This window comes from Taudactylus pleione, unplaced genomic scaffold (genome assembly GCF_031769625.1).
Source record: "Taudactylus pleione unplaced genomic scaffold, aTauple2 ptg000256l, whole genome shotgun sequence".
In the NCBI taxonomy this organism is placed as follows: Eukaryota; Metazoa; Chordata; class Amphibia; order Anura; family Myobatrachidae; genus Taudactylus; species Taudactylus pleione.
In genome coordinates this window covers 14,628,434-14,654,349 of record NW_028284658.1, presented here as the reverse complement: position 1 = coordinate 14,654,349, position 25,916 = coordinate 14,628,434, and the positions used below count along the sequence as shown (strand labels likewise).

General features: G+C 44.4%; 1 protein-coding gene and 1 pseudogene across 2 annotated transcripts in view; both read right to left on the bottom strand.

The window, feature by feature from the left end:
* The window catches only part of SAMHD1 (SAM and HD domain containing deoxynucleoside triphosphate triphosphohydrolase 1), a 100,151-nt gene extending 77,654 nt beyond the window's left edge, over positions 1-22,497 (bottom strand). For both annotated transcript variants that reach the window (XM_088480671.1, XM_088480672.1), the window contains exons 1-3: positions 22,227-22,497; positions 19,932-19,998; positions 16,127-16,199 (exon numbers count right to left, since the gene is read on the bottom strand). In XM_088480671.1, the coding sequence (XP_088336797.1) occupies positions 16,127-16,199; positions 19,932-19,998; positions 22,227-22,413 (327 nt within the window). In that variant the 5' untranslated portion in view covers positions 22,414-22,497. The remainder of the gene's footprint in view (positions 1-16,126; positions 16,200-19,931; positions 19,999-22,226) is intronic.
* A 1,033-nt stretch (positions 22,498-23,530) lies between these two features.
* The window catches only part of LOC148514965 (uncharacterized), a 33,554-nt pseudogene continuing 31,168 nt past the window's right edge, over positions 23,531-25,916 (bottom strand).

Sequence of the window (25,916 nt, the reverse complement as noted above, 5' to 3'; positions counted from 1 at the left end):
CCCTTGTGACGCAATATAAATAAAGAATAAATAAATATATAATAATCATAATGTAGACATGAGGACAATGTCGACATTCTGCACCAACCAGCAGTAGAGGATTAAGCACTTAGAAGATGACCGGGAAGGGTGGTGGTAAGTATACCGGGTCAGGAGGGGCAGGACTGGGTGGCTGAGGTGACCAGAAGCAGAGTCCATTTAGGTCATGAGATAGCAGTATGTAAAGATAATGGTACGTGGCGTCACCATACTGCGATGTCTTGGAAATGCCCAGACAGACCTGCATCAGTTGTACTCTGACATCTCACAAGTTGGTTTGAACACCGCTAGGTTGCTCATGACAAGGCAACAGGAATTATCGAATGGGGAATAATAGTGGGTGCCCGATGGATGGGACATTTAATTTCCGAAAGTTGTGTGAACATTCCTCGATCTACGGTGTCACGTGTGTACCGGGAATACATAGTATAAAAGGCATTACCACTAACCGTGAACAGCGCAGTGGTTGATCACAGGTGCTTAATGATAATGACCAACGGCGTCTGGCCAGAATTGTCCATGGTAACAGACAAGCGACACTGGCTCAAATCACATTCACATTCAGTGCAGGAGGTACCAGATGGTGTGTTCACATGGCATAGGTTTGGTCCGCTGGTCCGCCTGAACACATCATTGACTGGAACGTTGCATTGCTTGATGCACTGATGACCATTTGCCACCCTTCATGGACATAGTGTCTGATTCAGTAAGGTTCGCTATCCTGCTTATATGCACGCAACACAGTTGATAACATCAGCGGTGCTATGTTAATGTTTGCATTCACAGTGCAATTGCAGCCTGACATAAGGACGCCCACTTCCCCTTACTCACATTCGTATACTTTGGCAATATAGCGAAACATATCGGTAACATCGGACCCATACGCAGTTAAGGCAGGTCAGACCTCACTCAGGAATTGCTTACTTCAGCGAATGCTATGAGGTCTCAGGCTGCGTATGGTATCGCAGTGGATAATTCAAGCACGCCCCTGCAACGCCTTCCCAACGCAATGGCACGCTAACCAGTGTTCTCCACAGGCTGTTTTTGCGGGTGCACCACCCAGCAAGAAACAGCCTACCACCCGGCACTTTGGGAGCCTGCAAGTGGGGACAGTATCTGGGAGCTGTATAAAAAGGGCCAGACCCTACAGACTTTCTTTGCAGCTTTTTCATAATCAGATGACTGGGCCTCTAGTAAGAATTAATATATAAAATGTTATTTTAAGTAAAAATCATTATAAAGTCAGGGTTTAAAACATTTTACTATTATTAAGGCCCCCACCCATCTACTTCTTGATGCCACCCGGCTGAAAAAATTTCAGTGGAGCTATCAAGAAGTAGCTGGGTGGGGCCCTTCACAATAATAAAATGTTTTAAACCCTGACCATATAATGATTTAACCTGAAATAACATTTTATATATCATATTATATTATATTTCTTCTTATTAGATGCCCAGTCCGATTATGAAAAAGCTGCAAAGTCTATAGGATCTGTTCCTTTTTATACAGCTCCCAGATACTGTCCCCACTTGCAGGCTCCCAAAGTGCCGGGTGGTAGGCTGTTTCTTGCCGGGTGGTGCACCCGCAAAAAACAGCCTGGGGAGAACACTGCCTAGCGTGAACACATGAATATGTACACACACAAATATATTTTAATACATACACATAAACGGTAGGTATGGGAATAGTTATTTCTATTGTAGGAGCAGCGGCTTACATGTGCATTCCTGAGAGCATGAGTCCTTAGTAAGCTTTCTTGTGTCAAAGGCCTTGAAAGACATTAAACAAACACCCAAGCTATCTTCATTATATAGCTTGCTTATCAGTTAACCCCTGGTGATGAGCACTGAAAAAAAAGTTTTTATGTAAATATCCTAATTGGTGGATTGCTTATGGAAATGCTGGGTCAGTGTGACCTTTTAGATCAAACACTTAACTCCAGACTCAAGACAATAAAATCAGGTTGAATGGTCAGCAAGAGAACCTGTTTTACGTAACTTTCAAACATAAGATTACAAATGATTATGGACACGTTGGAAATACTTTAGTTTGTGTAAATAAACTCACTAATAAAAGAATAGGCAGCCACTTTATCACATATAAGCTAATCATAGTTATGATAACCGGGTTTAAATAATTATCGGTTATAAAACTAATATTTACCAAAGAAAATGTATCAGATTTTTTTTTTTTTTATTGTGACCACAGAAATACCATCTGTTGGAGAGCCCGTTAATCCCTTTAGCAACTTCCTGGCTTTAAATCTAGTCATTGAGGGGGAAGGGCACCCTGAACAGCACAGCACTTTGTGAAATAAAACTACAACTCCCAACAGCCATTAAATACATGAATCAACTTACTTGGCGCAATAATACCCCTTTCAGACATACGACCTGGGAAATTTCCTGCTCAGACCTGGGAATTTCTCCTGTGCAAATTCCCGGGTATTTGGTCGAGACCCTCCTTTCCTATAGGACGCTCTGCGCTGCCAACTCAATGTAAAAGCTGCTTGGTGCAGCCCGGGAGTAAAATCCCAGGTAGCACCATTCAGACATAAGCAGGGTAATTTCCCGGGACTTAAGTCCCGGGAAATTCCCTGGTCAATTGAAGGGTCGGCTACCTGGGAACGTGTTACCGGGTAGGTACCATTCAGACATATGCGGCAACCCAGGAATTTGACTGAGGCAGGCCAAATTCCTGGGATTCTCGGTATGTCTGAAAGAGGCATCAGGGATTGGCGGCTATAAAAGAGGGCTTTTATCCTGGTGGTAAATTACTTACATTTCATGAAATCAGATAAATTTGACATACCCAACTCCAATTTCTGTATGTACTTGCAGATAAGACATTTTAGCCAGACTAGGCCATCTTCGATGTTACACCCAGATACTGAAGATGACTTATGGTGGGTACACACTATACAGATATATCTGTAGATCGATCGAGTGATCTGCAGTGATATCTGCAGGTGATGGTCGTTCGTACACACTGTGTCCTGGCGGCCGGGTCGGGGGCTTGGCCCTCCCCGTGGCTGCCGCTGTGTGTGTACAGGTAGTCTACAGGTATCAATTTAAAGAAGGCTACATTTATTCTTGTTAGATGGATCCCTGAAGTGTACTTATTTATAAGCATACTGGACATCATATACTAAGAACTAAGCATACTCAGCTATACTTATTATAAACAGCAATATCGTAATAAAGATTTGAACTGCTTTCCTTCTAGCTGCTCTTTCCAATTAGCAACATTGTATTTAATTCTTTATGCTTTGCATGTTACAATTATGTATCTTGTGTCAAATAACTTTGCTTGATTGTTTTTGTGCAAATTATTTGTGTGTCCATTTTATAAGTGAAATTATATATACATTGAACCAGCTGTGTATAGACACCTTTTTACATAGTCACCTACCGAATTACCATGATTATAGCGCAGTGTATATTTTGTTACTAATACTTATCGTACTAAACTTTTGATGTCAGATTTATAGACAATTAAGACAGAAAAACTCTGAAAAAATTGTGGTCGCAGATGATTCCCAATTTGGAATACCCATAGCCTTTAAGTATTATGATAGAACTATGAGAGTATTACAGTCTGCTAAGCTGCAGGCAGTACACTTCAATGTGCTCAATAGAATTTATATGTCTCAAAGCCAAATAGCTCACATGATTCCAGAAGAAACTGGATGATGTTTGAAATGCAAACTTCTTTCACAACTTTTGTGAGTGTGGCCGCATCCGTAAATTCTGGGACAAGGCTGTGAACCTCATTAATGGTATACTTTCACTCCATTTTATTAAAGACCCTTTGGCACTATTATGTGCCAAATAAAAGGAGCGAGGAAGAGGAGAAGGAAGACAGACAGACATAGACTGATCCAAACACCCAGAAAGGCTAAAAGGAGGACTGGAAATAGAGTAAAAAAAAGCCTGCCAGCCTGGTGCATCAGAGTGGGCGGCCTGTGTCCCCTATGGAGATCGAAGAAAAGACTTAAACCAGGTAAGACATGTCGTCTTTTCTTCTACACAACCCATATGGGACACAGGCTTAGACCATGGGATGTCCCAAAGCTATACCATTATGGGAGGGGATGCACCAGAGCTGCCCTGAGAACCCTTTCGGCAAAAAGCAGCAGCAGAGAAGGTGTTAAATGAACAGAACCGGAATATAGCTATAGGGCCTCTCTACGAAGCTGCTCAGCCGAGGCACCTCTGTCGAGCCACCTGAGAAGTACAATCTGGTGAAAAAAATCTGACTGCAAAGATGGAACAGAAAGGACCACCATCGCGGAAGCGCGACAGAAAATTAAACAGCCAACTGGCTAAGTCCTGTGTAAAAGCCGGCCAGTCCCATTTACAAAGGGGGTCCGTCCACAGAGAACCAGAGTCCGAACCACAAAGATCCGGTACAATCCAAAGAGGCCTCCTTCGTAGAAAAAAAAAAAAAAAAAAGGAGCTTGAGCATGGGAACCCAAGGCCAAGGCCTCAAAGGGCGATGACTGAAGAGCTCGAAGCACCAAAAAGAAAGTCTAAGTAGTCGAGGAACAACACCGACCAAGGACAACATGTTGAAGGAAAGTTCAGTCATCAGAGTAAACTGCGTCTGAAGAGGAGACAGTGGAAACCTGCAACTTCCAAGAAGAGAGGCGGAGGAACAAGCCAGCCCCACCTGCGGAACTCTCTGGGGAAAAAAATTCCAGTCGGCATCCCAAGCAAAGTAAATCTGCCCAAGTAGTGACAAAGTCTTGCAGAGGAGAACTTACAGGCATACAGCATAGTACGAATGACCGACTTGGAGAACCCATAAGTGCTTAAGACTGAGTCAAGAGCAATGCGACGGGCCAGATTCGGATAGAAGCATGGGCCCAGAGACAGAGGATCCAGTCACAAGGAAGATACAGCAGAGCATTAATAGAAGATCTGCATACCAAGCTCACCAAGGCCCATAGGAAGCAGCCATGATTACCATGTCTTCATTCCACTGCAGCCCGCAGATCCACGAAATCAGAGGGAAGACATACAAGAGAAGGAACTTCTGCCGGACCACCAAGACGTCCACTCAAAGGGATCCCAGAACCCAGGTATGGGAGCAGTACACGATAGTTAGTGTTCATGCAGAGATGCCACCAAGGCGATGTCAGGCCACCACCAGTGAAGAACTAGGATCCGAAAGGCATCTAGACAAAGCCCCTATTCACCAGGGTAGATGCCCAGGTGGCCGAGGAAGCTCTCTTCCCCAACCCGGACTCTGGGGAGGTTGACTACCGACCGAGCCGGAAGTTGGCACACTGCCTAGATGATAACACGATTCACCTTCAATGCACGTGACTGCGAGTGCCACTGGTTTATGTAGGCGATGGCAGTCACATTATCGGATTGAACCTGGAGCGGACCATGCTGTAGGTGCAGCCAAGCCAGGCAGAGAGCTCTGAAGATTGTTCGAAGATCCACAAATTTGATCGGCACCAGACTCAGGGAAGTTGTTCACTGACCCAGTAAGGTTGTTAACAATCAGTGGTGAGGAGGACCCTGTGTGGAATACCAAAGGGGGCGGCCTCTGTCTAAATGGGACGCCAGAACCACAAGAGGAAGAACATAACCTTCCAGGAAGGTCTGAGCCATTGTCATCTTTAAAAATATAAAGTTCTTCAAATTCCCCTTTTAAAATTTCCCTTTTCTATGTTATTGATTTTTCTGTTTGTTCATATTCTTTCTGGAGGAGTCAATGCACTCAAAACCCTTTGTATAGAAGATATTATACCATAAAGGGACTTAAAATCATCGAACAAATGAGCTTCAAACACTCCAGTGTGAGAACATGTTGAGAGCATCCCCCGCAGTCGGCGCCTGTACGGAAACCGGAAGTCATGAAGCGCGTACTTCTGGTAACACACGGAACCACGTGGACGCAAAACCGGAAGTCAACGGCCGCAAACTTCCAGTCTTCAGCTTCCAGATCATTTAGTGGGGGTATATAAAGTGGACTGAAAGCATCCACACCTTGACAGAGAGCTCAAGAGAAGCTCGAAACGCATCGGTTGGACTGTGCATGCTGTACCTAACCTTTGGGACGACCTTGCCCGTTTGAGAACAAGCTTTTGGAGCCTATACAGGGTAGTCCGGACTTACCCTGTATTTTAAGATCCTGTGGCTCCATACTCTCAACTGGGTAGGATCATCCCTCCTTTTCCTAACCTGTACCAATACACAGTATTTAGATTTTTTTATATGTTTTATTTATCTACAAATTCTCATATTTTATCAATTAAAAATAAAATGCTTTTAAATAGCATTTTTTGAGGTGGATATATTCTTACCAATACAAATATATGACATCACTGTGTTTTAAGCAATTAATTTTTCAGATTCATTTTTAAAGTTCATATTTTATTGTGGTTTTAGCGCCAAGAAGTCATTACGGTTTCCTTGTGATTGGTGGGACCTGTCCCAGAGGGACCATCATCCATCTGAAGAAGCTGGGAGTGAAACTGGGCATACGCCGCCATGACGAATATGGAGACAAACGAGCCCAGGATCTAAATGTAAGTGTATTAATACTCAGCAACTACCAAAAACTCTGAGACCTGGCCTATAGGTCCCAAGCTTTTCTGGTAAGAAGACCCGCTGTACCTAGTAATCCAGCAATGCCCTTAGAAGGTACATCTCCTGCGACAAAGTCTAAGTGGAATACATCCCATTGATGAGCTTTCTGTGGGACTGGAGGGACCAATGTGTTCCTTGAGAACAGCCAGAGACCGGGAAAGGATCAGATGGTAATTTAGAGAAGGTAGAAATCTGATGCCCCTATGGCGTAAATGATTTACCATGACTTTCGTTAAAAGTCGATGGGCTCTGGAAAGACCAAATGGCAAGATCTGAAAATGAGAATGCTCCTTTTGGACCGCATGCCAGAGGAAACTCTGGTGACTGGGCCGGATAGGAAACTGCAAATAGTCCTCCTGGAAATCCAAGGAGTCCCTGAGTTTCCCCAGAGCCAGTGCCAAAATGATGGATAGAGACTCCATGGCTCACCAAAAAAGCCTGATTAGGAATTTCAGGTGAACAAAGAAGAGACTGGCAAAAAGTCCCATTCAGGAGGCCAGTGGGGTGTGAAAAAGCCCAGTTGGAAAAAATAGGAACTAAGGTCTTATCTGAAATGCTCCAGTGTAGCCTCAGGAGAGAAAACCTCACCATCAGTTATCCTACGCGGTTGCCATCTAGGTGATGGAAACCGCAAGTGTTGTCCTCCCACGCTGGAACCCCCCTAGGAGGTCTGCCTAGTGAAGCGCAAGCCTGTTTTTAGGCCTGGAGGTAGGATAACTGGTAGACCTGGGTAACTCAGAGCCCTGAGAAAGGTTGGCTCTTGGTTATTCCCACCAAGGTAAGTAGCAAAAATTAGAAGATCGCGACCTAAGCCACAGAAGTGAGGAAGGTCGTCCTGGACCAAGTCATTGTGGCTACCATGCTGTCCAAAACAGGATAATGACCTGAAAGTGGAAGAGCCCCTATGGCCTTCCTAAAGTCTGAGTCAGTGCGCCACCTGAAGTCAGGATACCAGTAGAGATTGTTGCCTCTTCTATATAAAAGAGGCCACCCTTAGATGTTCTCACCTGACGCAGCTCGTTCCAATGGGAAACTGGAGGTTGGACGGATGCTCTTTAGACCTCAGCTAAAAAGGCTATAGCTACATAAGCAGAAGTCAGGACTGGATGTGTGATAGCGTCTGCAGTATTATAAGTCGCTTTTAAAGGAAAGTTCCACTGTCCTGTCTGACGGATCCCAATGGATGCCGTATTTGGACTAGAAAGGGCAGCGTTCTTGACTAGACGGGCCAAGTAAGCATCCATCGAGGAGGAGGCTCATTATGTCCGGTCCGCAGAACGTAGAGAACTGAAGGATGCAGGTCTTAAATATCTGAAGGTGCCTATTAGGGCAAGCCTTCCGGTCAGTTGACAGTTCGACATACCTTTTACAAAACGCTAACCTCAGGGGTCTGTAGTCTACCACACTTGGTATTCCCAGGTTGTCCAAGTACTAACCAAGGCCTGATCCTGAATATTAAGGGTGGTGGCCGTAGGCCTCGGCAACCTTGAAGCGAAAAACAGCTCTTATCCTGTTAAACCGGATGGCTACATTTAGCAGCGGTATGGAATAAACAAAGGTCCGAAATATTAGACAGTGTCCCAGAGAGCTGAGGAACTTCCAATTACGGACAGGAACGCAACACTTCCTAGACTAGGACGCAGCACTATCTAGACTGGTGTGGGAGTAAACCCATGCAAGCACAAGGAGAATATACAAACTTCACACAGGTAGAGCCGTAGTGGGAATCAAACATACAACCTCTGTGCTGTGAGACAGTAATGAGCCTGAAGTGCGGATCCTGTCCAGCCTCAGCTGGAAAGATGCAGACACCAGCACTTAAAGCGAGAAGGGCTTCATCCATGGCTCCTAAAGCAGAATGCTATAAAGGTACCCAGCTAGGCCCCAGTAGGGATACTAGAAGGGGGAGCGGGCCCTGGGGTTGCCAGTCTGTGTGACGGACACACTCTGACACTGCAGAAGATGTGCACTAGCCCTAAGCCAACTGCAACCATACCTATAAGAAAGGTAGTCCAGGCCAGTTCCAGGTGGAAGTCATGGCTAACTGACATTCTGGTTGTGAATCCCGGAGCAGAGCCCAACATAGTACGGAGCCCAAGGAGAAAGCACAGAGGTTCAAGTCCAGCAGTTACACAACACTGAAGCACCCCCATCCCTGCGAGCTTTACCCTCGGAAAACCTAGTAAGTAATCCAGGGCAGTCCCCACATACTAGTTAGGTAAACTACTGTGTGCAATAAAATAGGATTTTGGTACTTACCAGTAAAATCTCTTTCTCCGTTTCCACAGGGGACACTGGAGGCTAAGACACTGGGGTATAGACGGGTGAGTGAGAGGAGCTGGCACTTTAAATTTATAAGTGTGAGTGACTCCTCCCCCTCTATCTCCCAGAAGCCCCATTTAGAGAATTGGAGCCCGAGGAGACGGAAACAGAATGAAGAGAGACAAAGTAGGAGGAGGAGTCAAACAACGGCAGAGCCGAAGAAAAACACAAATAACATGCAAGATGTGTAAAACATAACACGAGGCAGATAAAGCAGTGCTGGGAGGGCATCCAGTGTCCTCTGTGGAATCGGAGAAAGAGATTTTACTGGTAAGTACCAAAATCCTATTTTCTCCTTCATCCACCAGGGGACACTGGAGGCTAAGACACTGGGAACGTCCCAAAGTTTTCTCCCCGCGCGGGAGAGCTCGGAGAAACCTGCAAAACCCTGCAACCGAAACTAGATTCGGAGGCCGCAAAAGGTATTTATTATTATTACCAGTTATTTTATATAGCGCACACATATTCCACAGCGCTTTACAGAGAATATTGGTCCATTAACATCATTCCCTGCCCCAGTTGAGCTTACAATCTAAGTTCCCTACCACATGCATACACACTTACACACTAGGGTTAATTTTTGTTGGAACCCAATTAACCTACCAGTATATTTTTGGAGTGTAGGAGGAACCCGAAGCACCCGGGAGGAAACCCACGCAAGCACAGGGAGACTATACAAACTTCGCACAGTTAGGGTCATAGTGGGAAACTCAACCACGACCTCAATGCTGTTAGGCAGACAAGCTAAACATTACACCATCTGTGCTGCCCAAGGTATCAAACCGATAAAATCGAACAAAGGTATGGACCGTGGACCAAGTGGCCGCACATCACAATTGGGAAGCAGACGCACCACGATGAAAAGTCCAGGAGGCTCCCATGGAGCAAATGGAATGGGCAGAAATAGAGGCCGGCAGAACCCGGCCACCAGAGGTATAGGCCTGTCGAATGACCAGACGAATCCATCTGGCTAAAGACTGCGTAGAAGCCAGCCAACCTCGTTTGGAAGCATCATAAAGAACAAACAAGGCATCAGACTTCCGCAAGGCAGTGTTTCAGGCCAAGTAAATCTGAAGAGCGCGAACAACATCTAGGGTGACGGAAGACAGAAGTATCCGACAACATCAGAACCACAATAGGTGGATGTGAAAGGCAGAAACCACCTTTGGCAAGAAGGATGCCTTATTACGGAGTTCCGCGCGATGATCATGAAAAATCAGATAAGTAGGTTGACAAAAAAAAAAGAGCTCCTAACTCAGAAATCCTCCTAGTCGAAGCCAAAAGGAGGACAGTCTTCCGAGCGAGAAGCCAAAGATCTACGTCTTCCAAAGATTCGAACACTGAAGATTGGAAAAAGGTCAACACCAAGTTAAGATCCCACGGCGCTGTAGGCGGTATAAACGGAGGTTGTATTCAAAGAACCCCTTGTAAAAATGTCAACCTGTGGGATCTGCCGATACCTGAACCTTCAGAGAACCAAGGCGGAAAACCGCATCTAAACCGGACTGGAGGAAAAGAAGGAGATGGGAGATCCGAAAGGCAGTAGTGCGAAACCTCTGTTCCTCACACTAGGCCACATAAGCACGCCCGACATATGATATTGAGCCAAAGTGATCGACTTACGAGCCCGGAGCATAGTAGGTATTACAGAGTACGGAACACCACTCCGTCTTGAGAGCAGACTCAACAGCCACGCTGTTAAACGCAGCCGCTGTAAGCCTGGTTGAAAGCAAGAACCTTAAAAGTAGAAGACCCGGTCAAAGAGGCAATGGCCAAGGATCCCTGACGAGGAGCTGCCGAAGATCCAGGAACCAAGTCCTCCGTGGCCAGTTCGGAGTAACTAGGATGACAGTTGCCGCTTCTCTTTTGATCCGCTAGAGAACACGTGGAAGCAGAGGAAAAGGAGGGAAGAGGTACAAAAGGTTGTAACTCCAAGGAACCGCCAGAGCATCTATCACCTCTGCATCCGGGTCTCGAGTCCTGGAACGATATCGGGGTACCTGATGGTTGTGTATGGATGCCATGAGATCTATTTCTGGCATTCCCCATTTCCGTACTGGCTGTCGGAAAACGTCCGGGTGAAGAGCCCATTCTCCAGGATGAATGTCCTGGCGACTGAGATAGTCGGCCTCCCAATTGTCCATTCCCTGAATGAACACTGCTGAGATTGCCACCACATGGCTTTCTGCCCATCGAAGGATGCGGGTTACCTCGTGCATGTCCATGGGACTGCGCGTCCCGCCTTGCAGATTTATGTATGCGACAGCTGTCGCGTTGTCTGATTGGACACGAACCGGCTGACCTGCTAGCAGAGAAACTGCGTCCAGAAGGGCCTTGGAGTTCCAAAACGTTGATCGGTAGACTACTCCTGTTGAGACCAACGGCCCTGAAAGTGATGGTCCAGAACCATCGCTCCCCAACCCCCGAGGCTGGCATCCGTTGTCAGAATGATCTGGTTCCAAAGACCGAATCGGCAACCTGCACTAAAGTGATCGAGTTGAATCCACCATGATGGGAGATTCAAGTCTGAGGTGACAGTCGTACCAGGTGGTGCATATGAAGATGTGATCCGGACCACTGGGCCAGGAGATTCAATTGAAAAGGACAAGAAATGAAGTCTGAAGAGCCTCGAAAGCTGCCACCATCTTTCCTAAGAGACTAATACAAAGATGAATGGACACCCGCTTCAGCTTGAGAACCAGGAGGACAAGCTGACAAATAGCCCAAGCCTTGACCACTGGAAGGAAGATCCGTAAGCCTCCGTATCCAAGATCATTCCCAGAAATTGGAGGTGTCGAAATGGAATCAGACTGGACTTCTGAAAGTTGATTATCCATCCATGATGGATAAGGACCCGGTGTGTTAAAGCTACATGTTAGTTGAGAATCTTAACAGATGGAGCTTTGATTGGGGGTCACAATAGTGACCCCCAATGATCTGAGATGAGTGATCACCACAGACAAAATCTTGGTAAAGATCCGAGGCGTCGACGTCAGACCGAAGGGTAGAGCTTGAAACTGAAAATGTTTCTCCTTTACAGCAAATCAAAGAAAAGCCTGATGTGGCTTCCAAATTTGGACATGAAGATAAGCATCTTTGATGTCCATGGATGCTAGGAACTCCCCCTGTTCCCTGCAATCACCGAGTGAAGAGACTCCATCTTGAATTTGTTAAAACACCAAAGAATTAACGATTTCAAATTCAAAACAGCCCTGACACAGCAGTTTGGTTTCGGAACTACAAAAGACATTTGAGTAGAAACACAGACAACGCTATTGGACTGAAACAGGTATCAGAACCTCAGAAACCACGAGCTTCTGAATTGCTTGGAGAATAAGTACTTTCCGCTTCTGTTGGGAGACGGGAAGACCGGTGGTAAAAAACAGATGAGGTGGGGGTTCTGCAAATTCTAGTTTGTACCCCAGACACACCAGATTGCGAATCAAAATCGATTAACTGGTTTGAAACCAGACCTTCCTGAATCGCAAAAGGTGAGCCCCCACTCTGGAGTCTCCCAGGTGGGCCTGGGGCCCGCCATGCGGAAGGTTTTTCGGACCATTTGGGATCAGGACGACGGGTTGAACCAGACTATCGACCTCTGCCTCTACAGGTAGCTGATGAGGCACCACGTGAACGTCCCCTAAAGGAATGAGGGGCCCAAAATGAACGAAAGGAAGGCCAGCCGGAGCACAAAGCGGAGCTGGAGCAGTGGATGGAGTAGTCGACTTACCCCCTGTAGCCTGGAAAATCCATTTGTCCTATTCAGGTCCAAAAAGGATATCCCCCGTAAAAGGGAGGCCCTCCACAGCTCTTTTTGAGTCCATATTGGCTTGCCAAGACCTTAACCAGAGAGCTCTTCGAGCCGCTATGGCTGACGCAGAGATCCTGGAACCGACATGACCAATGTCCTTAGACGCTTCTCCCAGGTACACAGCAGATTCACGAATGTGTTCAGCCAAAACAATAAGTTTGGATCTCGACACTCCCGATTCAAGTCCACCGACCAATTCCTCCGCCCATCTTTCCACAGCTTTGTTGGCCCAAGAGCCAACCAAAGTCGGTCTGAGCAACACCCCTATATGGATTTTAAGGAGGTTTCCAGTTTACGGTAGGAACTGTCCTTAAGGGTTGTGGCTGCAGGAACAAGCAACGTGGTTTTCTTAGAAAGTCATGAGACTGACAAGTCTACTGGAGGAGGAGCTTCCCATTTTTCCGTAACCGATTTTGGAAACGGGTAAATGGACAAAATCCGTTTGGGCACCTGAAAATTCTTGTCAGGATGCTGCCATGCTGTAGACAACTGCGTATTTAATTCCTGTGAAAAAGGAAAGAAAATAGTAAACCTTTGTTTTGTTCCAAATAGTGATGCATCAGGAAATTCTGTGTACTCCTCATCTGGAATCTTCAATACATGTTTGACCACCAGGATAAGGGCTTCCACTCCCTGGACACCTGAATCAGAGGACTGTTGATGAAGATCGTCATTGTCTGACAAAGGTTCCAACTCACCTTCCTCCTTTTCCTGCGAAAGAGGCTCTGCGTCAGAGTCATCCAACTGGATGACCGCTGGAAGAAGCCTCTTTTTCTTAGATGGTCGAGCAGCCACCCCAACCCTACAAAAGGAAGCAGAAGAACCCATGCATTGAGCCAAGCCCTCCACAGAATGGGCCAGGTCTCGCCCAACTTGGCTCTCTCACTACAGAATCCGAAACAGGGATCTGGTTCCCAGCCGCTTCTCTATCTCTGCGTGCAGCAGCCATTTCCGGGGAGAGATCAGCCATAACACCTTCCCAGGTAGATATCCAAGGCGGCATAGGGGCTGCATCTGAAGATGGGCCTGCAATAACTGGTCCTGACATATAGGACTCACATAAAGCTGCACCATCAGAGTGTGCCTGAGGCAGCTTGGCATTATATTTAAAGCAAACACCTTCTGTGATGTTTTAGCAGTTGTACCTCTCATGATGCAGTCAGACACACACACAAAGAACAGAGGACACTCTGACAAGGAGAGGAGCCACAGTGTACAGAGGGAGAGGAGTCACTGAACCCCACCCCCAATAAAAATTCCCTTAGTTACTCAGCAGCCCAGAAAACACCCCAGTGTACTCACAACCTCTTAATAGTGAGAGTGCTGGAATGCTATAGCCACAGCCTTGTTGCTGTGGAAGATACTGCAGGACCACCCCCCTTCCACCCTAACTAGCGCCGGCAGCTGCGGTCCCAACATGAAGGGAGCACCACAGTTTTAATTGAACTCAGTCCCCTGCTAAACAGGGGAAGAGTATAACTTACCTGCTGCCAGCATGAGGACTGCGGTAAACAAGGAAACATGGACACAGCCTATATACTAGGCTGCGGAATGTCCCTTCCCTGACAAATGTCAGGATAATTGGGACCCGGACACTCACTCTTAATTAGTGGCGGCGGGTCCCCTAATGCGTTCATGTCGCAGTCTGACAGGTGCAGCTGTCAGTCTGTCCTCAATGCTTTGTGAAAAATATTTTTGTAAAATTATATTAAAAATATATTAAGATAAAATAAAAAGGTAAAATTACTAATTTATGGGCTGAGCTCAGCTCCAAGTGACCGTCTCTCTCGGGCATGATTCTAAAACTGGGGCTTCTGGGCGAGGAGTCACTGACACTTATAAATTTAAAGTGCCAGCTCCTCTCATCCACCCGTCTATACCCCAGCGCCTTAGCCTCCAGTTTCCACTGGTGGATGAAGGAGAAAAGGGGGAATGCAATGAATGTGACCTCACCCCACAACAAGCAGGGCTTTACAGACAATGGATTTACTAAACTGTCAGAAGAAAGTTAGAAATAAAATCTACTTTTGAACACGAATACATGCACACAGAAACATTCAATGCTGTATCAACGGACAGTTAATGCTCAACAATCCAAACCCCAGTCGGTAGGAAGGAATGTAGTGTAAAACCTGACCGCAGAGGAATGGGTATACAGGGAGACAAGAGCCCTTAGTACTCTCCAGAGACTGACTGAAGCAGGCACAATTTAAAATGGCTGCTCAGTGTCACAGTTGGGAGGGGAGAGAGGAGGTGGTAGAATCCCTGTGGCATGGCTGTCGCAGTGAGGGAGTGTGCCAAGGGAGCGGGAGAGGGGCATAATTGGGAGAGCTTACCTCCCCCTAGCTGAACCAGTCCCCCAGGACAATGGCTGCTTCTAATGAAGCACCCCATTGCCTGTGCCCTGGTGGTCTAGCGGAGGTGCCAGGTGGCCTGGGCGACCGTTATCAGCACCGTCGGTGGTCTTCCATATCGGCGGTAACAGCCGCTGCAGAGCAGCTCCCTGTAAACAGGGATCCACTCTTACCTCTGAGCACCGTTCGTGCCCATTCCCTGGCACACTGCTCCCCCTGGCTGCGGCTCCCCGGTGTGTGCTGGGGGACCGGCCGAGGTCACTGACCCACTTGCCAGTGCCACGACCGCCGGGGATCGGTGGAGCGGCAGTCCTGTAGGACGCCTAGCGCTGCCCCTCATACATAAAAAACAAACAAACAATAAAATTAAATTAAATAAAAAAGAAGCTCAGACTGCAGAGCAGTCTCTAACATGTGCTTTGCTCCTGCAGGGCACCAAACTGAACTGGCCTGCCTGGGGTATACTGGGGGGGGGGGAAGTTTAACTATTTGGTGCCCGGACTCCTACTGTTCCACTTATACCCATGGTCTAAAGCCTGTGACCTCTATGGATTGTGTAGAAGGAAAAGGTATATATGGACACATCTGTATCTTATTATTAACAGGTACTTGGTACTTAAACGCCAGCATATTTCATTGCACTTTACATTTGGGAATAAAATAGTAATAAAACAAGATTGGGTAATAACAGATTACATATACATTAAGAGAAAATTATATATATATATATATATATATATATATATATATATATATATATATATATATATATATATATATATATATCCTACATATTATGTTACTTGTTTTATTATGTAGAGAAATCAGCCGACACTTTAAATACAGCATATTAAAGCAACAATGACTTTTGGGAAATTAGTCTCATCACTGCAAGAACCTGTGTTTCACAAAACAAGTTATAAAAGTTGCTTGAAAATACTTGTTAGATAACTACTGGACGCCACAGATATATTGACACATTAATAGTGGCATACCTTCATAATACTTGGAGGGTTTTGACACAGTGTTCGTAAACAGAGGAGCAGTTCCAATCTCAACCCTACAGGACTGGAAGACAGAAAATGAAGTTCAGATAAAACATTCAAGATACTTACTAGACTGCACTAGAATAGTTTCATTCAAAAGACTTACAAGAAATATTTTAAGTGTCCCTCTAATGATATTTGAGCATAAAAGTAACCATGTGTTAAAGAAAAGGCTTTATGGATAAACATTTTTTTTTTTTTTTTTTACATAGAATACAACACTGCTTGGCAGTGCCACCTTTATTAGGAGTATGGGAAAGAGAACAGAACTTAGGACAATTACACATCTAAACCACAGGCTTGTCTGGACAAATTAAAAGATTGCCCATACACACTATGCGATTTAATGAACGACAGTACAATACCTAGTTCCGTCATTCATTAAACTGCACAGCTCTGCATATGATATTGTCCGATAGGCCGTTCAGCACAGCCAACCAGAAGATCTTGTATGTGATCCGCGTGAGCGAGCAATTGTGATACATACTAAACGATCTTCAGTATTTGTTGTTCCAATATGACAAATCTTGAAGATATTCTAGTGTGTACCTGGCCTAAGAGAGCAAGATAAAATAAATCCTGTATAATTAATGACCCAGTCAGTTAGGACAATTCAGATTTGCAAGATATGCCTGTGAAACAGGTAGGACAGCCACTTGCCTTAATTTGCAAATTTGGAAATGTCCTGCAAGAAAATAACTTGAGATCCAAGCACATGTACAGTCAACGTGTAATCATGAACTGCTTCTCAGTAGAGTAATGCTGGGTACACACTTGAACGATATATAGTTTGATCTAGCGCCGAACGATATGTTGTTCCATGATCGGCAGGTCTGTATACCCTATAGGTCTGTGAACGCCGTAGTTCACAGACCTATCTGATTGGCCCTTCAGTACAGCCACTGACGATATAGCTAGCAGATATATTGTTTAATCTGGCTGTCTGTATAGTCGACAGCTCGATATGTCGTCTGCAGGAAAAATTTAATATGACGTCACAAGTGGGTGAGCATATTCAAATTATTCTGCTGGCCACACATATTGGCTTACCAATCTTTAGATACTGTAGGTCGTTGGCCAGGTGGTTACCCAGCTTTAGAGTTGAAAGAGAAATGCAGTTCTTCCATCACAGAACCGCCTTTAAGAAGGAACGTTCAGTACTAGATGTAAGCAGCAGGTCCACAGTGGTCATTCTATAACTGCATTTACCAACATGTCTAATTACTGATCTCTATAGGATTGCTATAGGGAGCCGCATGCTACGGAAGCCTGTGAAGCCAGGTTACTGATACAATTGTATAGTAGAGTTAGCATGTATACAGCATAACCATTTCATACCCATGATGTACTGCTCGATCTAACAGAAATATTACAACCTTTCATTGGCAGAAAGGTGCCAAAATATACAACATATGGAGACAGACAGCTTTACATTTATAATAGAAGTCAAAAGTTTTATATTCACAACAAAGTTTTTTTTCTTACTGGTACTAGTTTCTATATTTTGTTCTATTTCACAACTTTCAATAATATGTTATTTCCTTATTGATACATAACATTCCACAGAATGTTATTCACTGGCTAAGCAAGTGACAATGCTACTTAGGTTTATATTATTTAATTTAACAGGAATTAGAGAAACTTTGCATTACTGCCCAAACGCCCCCTGGCCTATACAAATCAGATATAAAATGACATGGTGTCATGAAGACAGATGGTTATGACCTGCTCAGGGAGAACAGGTTTATGTAGAATCATGCTAACACACTGCAGAGCATGTGTATTGTCCTGACATAACAGCAGATAACTATTTAAGCATGGTCCAGGCAGGTACCACCATGCAACCCAACACACTGACCTCCTGTCTTCAAACCTGTCAATTTGTTTACCATTCCAACACTTACTAAAGTTAGAGCACTATGAAAACATGGGCTGATCATCAGCTGGCAACATTTTACACTACCATACATCACTCTGCCCACAAATTATTTTTGCCTTATTCAAGACCTGTAATAAACACAAACTGATGGACTTTAGTGAATTGTTACATGTACCTGGCCAGGAATGCAGAACTGAAATTTGACTGTATCAGGCACAAGTGGTTACAGTCTCAATATACTACTGTGACCGCTCAGTATAATTATTATTATCCTTTATTTATATGGCGCCACATGTGTTTCGCAGCGCCTTACATAGTACATAAAACTAATAAGTGAACAAGAAACAAGTAACTTACAGTACATTACAGTGAAGGACATGGTTTATATACATTGCTGCAATAGCGATTAAAACACTCACAATAAGCAGCAGGGAGTTGGCAGTCATGTGTTAGGTGCCCTTATGAGGAGTAAGGAGTAGAAGTGTAGGGAGAAGCACAGAGGTCCCTGCTCGTGAGAGCTAATGGTGCATACACACTGACAGATTTTCTGTCAGGTCTGAACGATAACGATTTTTACAATTGTTCAATTGTTCATATCTGAGAGAAAATATGACATGTGAGCCTGCAACAATGAACGATGCGTGTTCTCGCTTGTCAGATAACGATATCTGACATCTGATGTGTTTGCAGTCAGATTTGGACGATTCCATTAACTTTAATACAGTCTAAAATCATTCAAATTGTTGGTAAAATCGTTCATCTGACCGTGTGTATGCACCATTACATTCTAAAGGGGAGAGGCAGACAGACAGGCATGACACATAAGGGGAAGATAGGAAGGAAAGAGCATTATGTGGGTTAGAATGATAGCTGGAAGGCCTTGATGAAGTAGTGGGTCTTGAGAGCCCGTTTGAAGATTTGTAGTGAGGTGGAGAGTCTGATAGGGAGAGAGTTCCAAAAGGTAGGGAGCAGCACGGGCAAAATCTTGGAGACGGGAGTGGGAGGAAGTAATCAGTTGGCAAGAGAGGCAGCATGCATTTGTTGAGCAACGCACACTCCCCATCTGTCATCCCTAGACAGTGACCCTATTTGTGAGGTGTCCTCTGCACTGGGTACCTATATCCCACTTCATTGTCTGAGTATACTGTTGAATAGGCATGTTTTGTGTTGTGACTGCTGCATCATCAGGACCTTAATATCCCAATACGTTGCACAACCCCTTGTGTACAGTAGACACGTGCTCTTTTGTTCGATTGCCAGAAATCTCATTCACAATATGGGGTCAATCCAATTAGCCACAATGATCTCTGCACTTTACGGCAGTCCGAACTCACGCAAATGTGCTTGCAGACCCATAGGGGTCCGAGTACAATTGTGCGAATTCAGGTTCGGAAAGGGCCGTGAGATGTGATGCTGTTGCCGGCATTTTAATGCCATGACAATGGCAACCCGCACTCTTCTCGGCTAATCAGATTGAGCCCTTTGTTTAAATTTTGAAATTTTTTGCCCCTTATGGACTAGGTTTAATGTATTATTTATTTGCATTTGATTTGCTGTAATGTCTCAATTTTGTATTTATTTACTGAGTGCTAGGATATTACACTGTTCAACTAATATTTTGATCTGTTTTTGTTATGTTTGTTTGCTACTTTTCTGCATGACATGAAAATCCTTTCAATAAATATCACTCAATTTAAAAACACAAACTGATATCTAGATGGGAGGGGGGGGATGCAATATTTTCAGTCAACTGTTAATTTATGTTGATTTGTTTTTGATACCGCCTGCACTAAAAATAAAAAAAAAAGGTAAAAAAAATCTATTCAGAGGACTACAAAGGAAGTTACATTAAAAAAAAAAAAAATGTTTCTTTACCCAATGTTCAGTTCTCTCAAGTGCTCTTCAGTGAGATCTTGCAGAATTATTCCTTTTATTTTGTTTTCTAACACAAAGAAAGAAAATATTCTTGTATGTATTTATGTAAAATCAAGAAACCTGCTTAAAACATGTAAATTGGAACATTATCAGTCAAAAAACATTTATTACATACGTAAACCTGCATGCTCAATACAGTATATAAACATCAATCACAAACTTAGGGAGTCCATCTTATTAGATGTGAGGGCGTGAGTTGCCTCTGCACAGGCACTTCCCGTGGGACCCGATTCACAGATTTCTGCATGCAGCCCTACAATGCTACAAACAAAAATCAGCATGTACTGTAAGAGCTGCATATAGCCACACTTACCTGCTCCACAAGCCGACTTACTAATAATAGGATTGACCCCTTAAGTCTTATGTACTGCAGGTGCCAGGGAACACCCACCCTGTGTAAACAGTTATAGGGGTCTATTTACTAAGCAGTGTTAGGAGACAGAGTGAAAAGTGATAAGAAAGTTATAAGGTGCTAGCTAATCAGCTCCCAACTGTAATTTTTCAAACACAGCCTGTGAGATCTTAGTTGGGAGCTGATTGGCTGGCACCTTATCACTTTGTCTCCTAACACTGCTTAGTAAATAGACCCCCTAATTACATAACTCAAAACACTTCTCTGAAAGAATATATCAACCATGCTCTGACCACATAATGCTACCGTTCTCCGCTGCCAGTGCCTGCAGGCAGTGTTGGAGGAAGCCACAAAACCTCTGAGGCTTATTTAGGATGAGCACATCCAAGGACTGTCGAAAGCACGACACGGGGGACCTGGCCATTTATTGAAAGGAAGTCCCTGGTTCTCAGACCACTCCCTCCCACAGCTCCATGGCATCTCTACGAGGACGCAAGGAGTTGCTTTGCATAACCTAGCCCACACTGAACGGCAAACCAATTGTGTGGTGGGCCATACATACAGCACGATTCCCAATATATCTGCAGATATATTGGGCATCGTCTGTGCAGCAGAGCCGACGCGATAGGTTTAAATGACGTCGGTCACAGACATATTGTCTGTACACACTGGCCGATGGGCACCCGATATATTGGCCGATCAATTGAGATATGGTGGTTTTCTTTACACCCATGGCAGGATTATACCAATTGAATTTCATTTAAATTAGAGGGATAATTCGGATATGATGTTGATTTGATGCGGAATAACCCAGCCGTCGTTATTATGCTGGGTACACACTGGCCTATATATCTGCTGGCCGTCGCCCAGTGTGTACAGACGATATGTCTGTGAACCACGTCGGTCACAGACATATCGCATTAGTTGTGCTGCACAGCCGATAAGACAGATGTCAGTCCATCGGCAATTGCGTACACACACAGCGGCAGCCGTGGGGAGGAAGCGGCCCTGTCCTTAACCCGCCTACCTGCCAGCGAGACCTGCGGCTGCTGGACAGATGAGATGATGGCCGTTCAGTGTGTATGAACGGCCATCATCCAAAAATATATCTGCAGATATATCTTTCAGGTGTGTACCCACCTTTAGAATACACTTGCACCAGCCCTATCGCTGGTGCAAATGATATATACAGTAACAGGTGTATTTACATGTATGCATGACTCTACATAGCCCAAAGTTCCATCAACATGCCCTCTCTGAAAGGGGTATAATTCGTCTGAAAGTGGTATTACCAAGCGTTAGCCGGGGGAAATAATTGAATAGCTCCAAGCACTTATCACAGGATCTAAAACAATACAATAAATCCCACGGATTATTGAATCTGCCCCCATTTACTAAATATTACTCACAGAAACAACGGTTGTTCAAACCACTGTTCCCGCGAGTTACATCCCAGCTACATTCGAAAGACTTCTCCTGAGAATCTGACAGCGTGTATGCGCACAGTGACAATTTCCGGAGCCAGATGTAGGCTGCGGAAGAGGGATAACAAATATGCCTCCATAGGTATAAAGTAGTTTACGTCATCTGAGGATGGCGTAAACCAATGGGGCCAAACTCCAAAAAGCTTCACTTTTTTTCGGAATCTGGCACATGGGGCTCAGATCATAGACTCCATCGACAATAATGAGGACTGTGATCTACAGCACTAATCAGCAGTATTCGGCAAACATAAAATTATGCAGAAACTGCACACAGCGCTGCTCTATGTCCCACACTGACATGTCTCACCTTGCACATCACATGTACTGTGCAGAGCATGCATTGCATCCCCTATAAGTTATCTCTCATGCACATGTTACACACATGTTGCCCGGTATTACCTCTAAAGATCTCCTGAAACTGGCCGAGCCCGCGGCTCTCTAGAAACACACACACGTCCTCCACATCCCAGTCTCTGTGATCCCCCTTCCGTGACCCGGTCCAGGTCTTCGCCCGTTTCACAGGAGTGAGGTAGGGGTCCGCCCGCGCTGGGGGGCTGTCGTGCCGCCCGCGCTTCGTGCTGTCCATCTCCGGTAACTGTCCCTGTGCTCTGCGTGGCTGAGGGTGGCTTTGCGGTAGTAGCTGAGCTGCACACACACACAGAGAGCAGTAGCTCGGCAGGTGACGTCAGTAAAAGGCCCGCCCCCCGACCGGCTGCATCAACCACTAGGCGCGAGCCACCGTTCCACATGGCGGGAGGGGCTCTGCGCGTGTGTCCACTTTACCTATGGTAGAACCACAAATCCCAGCACCTCCTGGGGTCTCTGTCATATTGCCTTATATGTCACGCTGCAACTCTACTGGTGACCTCCAGCCTGACTTGGTGTCCGGCGGCAGCCGGGCGTGTCTTCTGTGATATCTCCCTGATGCGACAGACTCATAGTAGTTGCCAATTCCGTTTATAACTAGCGGAATTTTTATTTTTTTTCAAGTCTCTTGTTCCGTGTTCTATTTTTAAGGAGGCTGCGGAACCGGATGAGTCAGGGGTTCCCAAACTCGGTGCTCAAGGCCAGGGCTGTCTTAACAGAAGTGCAGGCCCCTGGGAAAAACAATGCACAGGGGCCCATATTAAACAATCTTCAGCCGGCAGGGCTGCCATAAGAAATTGTGGGGCCTGGGACTGACAGAATAGGCAGGGATCCGGCCCCCCCCCCCGTCAAATATTCTTGCCAAAAATTATTTGGCCTGCCACCACGTCAAGGTAGACTCTTTAGGCATGACCCTAACCACCCTCATTAAATTAACCCTTTAAATAAACTGTTCATGGTAACTAACCATGAAAAAAAAAGTTTGGCCAAACAAGTATCAGATCCTAACAGCAGGATGCTGATGTTATGAAGTAAATAAGAGTCCTTTAGTTTAATAGTTTGGCCAAAAACATCCAACCTAAGTAATAACTTAACCTAGCCTAACTTTTAAAAAAGTAAATAGAATCAAAATAAATAATATATGCTTTTTGTAAATACAAAAAAAATGCTTTAGTGCTTTTCACGAGTCTTCTAAGAACGGCGAGTTGACCATCTCACTTTACTAGATACAAATTCCTTTATTAGGTCTTTAAAATCCAGTTGTGCAAGTTTGTGCAAGGCTATTCAAACGTTCACTCATTGTTGAGCGGAGATAATTCTTAATCAAGGAAAGTTTGCTAAATGCTCTCGCCTTCTGCCACAGAAAGTGGAAGGCTGGTGAAAATTCTGATAGCAATGCAAAGTTCTCTAAATATTCCTTGAAGCTCTACACTGTATATAGCATTAAGCAAGTCCAGTGGTGTTGAATGGCTCTTAAATGTAGCATGTGCTTTTTGAAGATGTTGCAGTTCACCTACTAAATCTGGTGTAAGATCTTTTGGATATTTGGAAACTAGAATTTCAGCAGATGTCACCAATTCATCATCATTCATAATTGTTAATTTTAAAATTGGAGAAAACAAATTGCAAATAGTTTGCATTGATTCAAAACGCTGATTCAGTTCACAAATTATGGAATCCAGTGCTGCAAGAAACACATTCACCTTGAAAGCTGTTTCAGCATTTTGTTAATGACACAGATTCCCCACTGCGTCTTCTCGGAATCCTACGATGACGTGGGTTCAGCTCCTTTGTAATTTGCATATTGTCAGCAACAAGTTTTGCCTCTGAAAGCAAAACAGGCCACTTATCCCTAAGTGACTGCATTTCTGCCAAAAGAGCCTTAATGTTGGCTGCTCCTATATCCATGGAAATTGATCTTGATTGAAGAATTTTATTCCTTTCTTCAAAACTTTGCAGGATCTTAATCCAGAATGTGGAAAGCAGTATGGATTTGAAAGACAAGAAGTAATCTCCTAGACTTTCTGCCTCACTAGAAAGTTTTCTAGATGAAATAATTTTCTTTAATGCTTCAATAACACCTGGACGCTTTTGAGTTATGGCCGAACTGTTTCAATTCTGGCGCTCCATCTTGTGTCGCTTAAGCCATGCAAGGAACCTCCAATTTGTTCTTTCAAAATATGCCATCTTTCAGGGCTTGAACTAAATAGGACTTATAAGCGATTTAAACAGCCAAAAAATGTAAACACATCTGGACAGCAGGATGCTGCATGTACACCAACAAGATTTAAGGAATGGGCAGCACAAGGGCAAAATATAGCTGCAGGATACTTCTCCTCTATACGGGCACGTACTCCTTTGATTTTTCCAGACATATTTGCTCCATTATCATACCCTTGGCCTCTGCAGTCGTTAGCATTGATGTCATGTTCATTTAGTCGTGATAATAACATTTCAGCTATCTCTTCTCCTGTTTTGTTGTAAAAGTCAAAAAATTCAATGAACCTCTCTTGAATGGCCCAGCCTTCTGTCAATGAATCTTTAACAACATAATGGATAATAATAACATTCTGTTCAGTATGTGAAACATCTGGTGTGGCATCACTGAAAAACAGATGGAGTTTCCCCTTTCTCTTAATATGGTGTCCAGAACATGTTTTCCACATAGATTAATAAAATTGTTTTGTGTGACCCAGGATAAATAATGCGCATGCATTTTTTTTTGCCTTTTGCTGGCTGTCCTTCACAGTTTGTAAGTGCTCACGCAGAAGTGGATCGTAATGGGATATCAGTTCCAGTGTACCAAGAAAATTCCCATTGTTTAGGTCTCCAATCCGTTGAGAACTTCCTCGGAATGCCATATTCCTTGATGCCAAAAACAAAGTCACATCCAGTAGACTTTGCAGTAGAGAAGCAAACATTTTAGTTTCCATGTCCAGATTTCTTTGAATGCTACAGTCCACCCCATGCCCTCTAAGAGACATCTGCAGTGTTCTAAAGATCAAATAATGTTTGTGCTGCATGCTCTTTTCATGTTTCGGCAGCCTGCTGTATAGTTTACGCCAGCTGATCTTTGATGGGTCAAATCCTTCTTTCCTGCAGAGAAGACTAGAAAACTTGCCATGGTCCAAAGTAAATGCAAAGCAAGTGATGCAATATAATGATTGTTTTACATTGCTCCATCTAAGCCAGTCTCTTATAAGCGTCTCACGCCTATTAGGTGATTTTGAATATACTAGGAAAATAGAAAAAGAACGTCGTCACAATCTTTAGGCAAATTTTCAATAATTTCCTTTAATTCCACTTCATTACTTAAGCCACTGAGTGCCATGATTTCTCTGTCTTTTTCCTTCACTATATCTGGCCACAGTGCTGGGTCTTTCCAGTTTACATCATCAGAAACATTCTGTAGGATTTCACAGCTTGTAGCCTGTTCTTCAGTCTCTGTGATATCTTCGGCCTTAGTGGTCTCTGTGGCCTCTGGCACATCTTCAGCCATGGGCACATCTTCGGCATTGCGGTAACTTTAGACTGTGTAGAAAGTCCTCTGCTGCAGCAAGGACTCTCCTCTTCGGCAACCTCACTAAGTTCTTGCACATTTGCTTCAATGAATACATTCTGTTCTTGAAGTTCTTGCACTATCAAGCACAAGTACAAATAACTGAAATATGAAATAATTGTAACCTTAAAATACTACTGGCTAAAATGTCACAAACAACAACA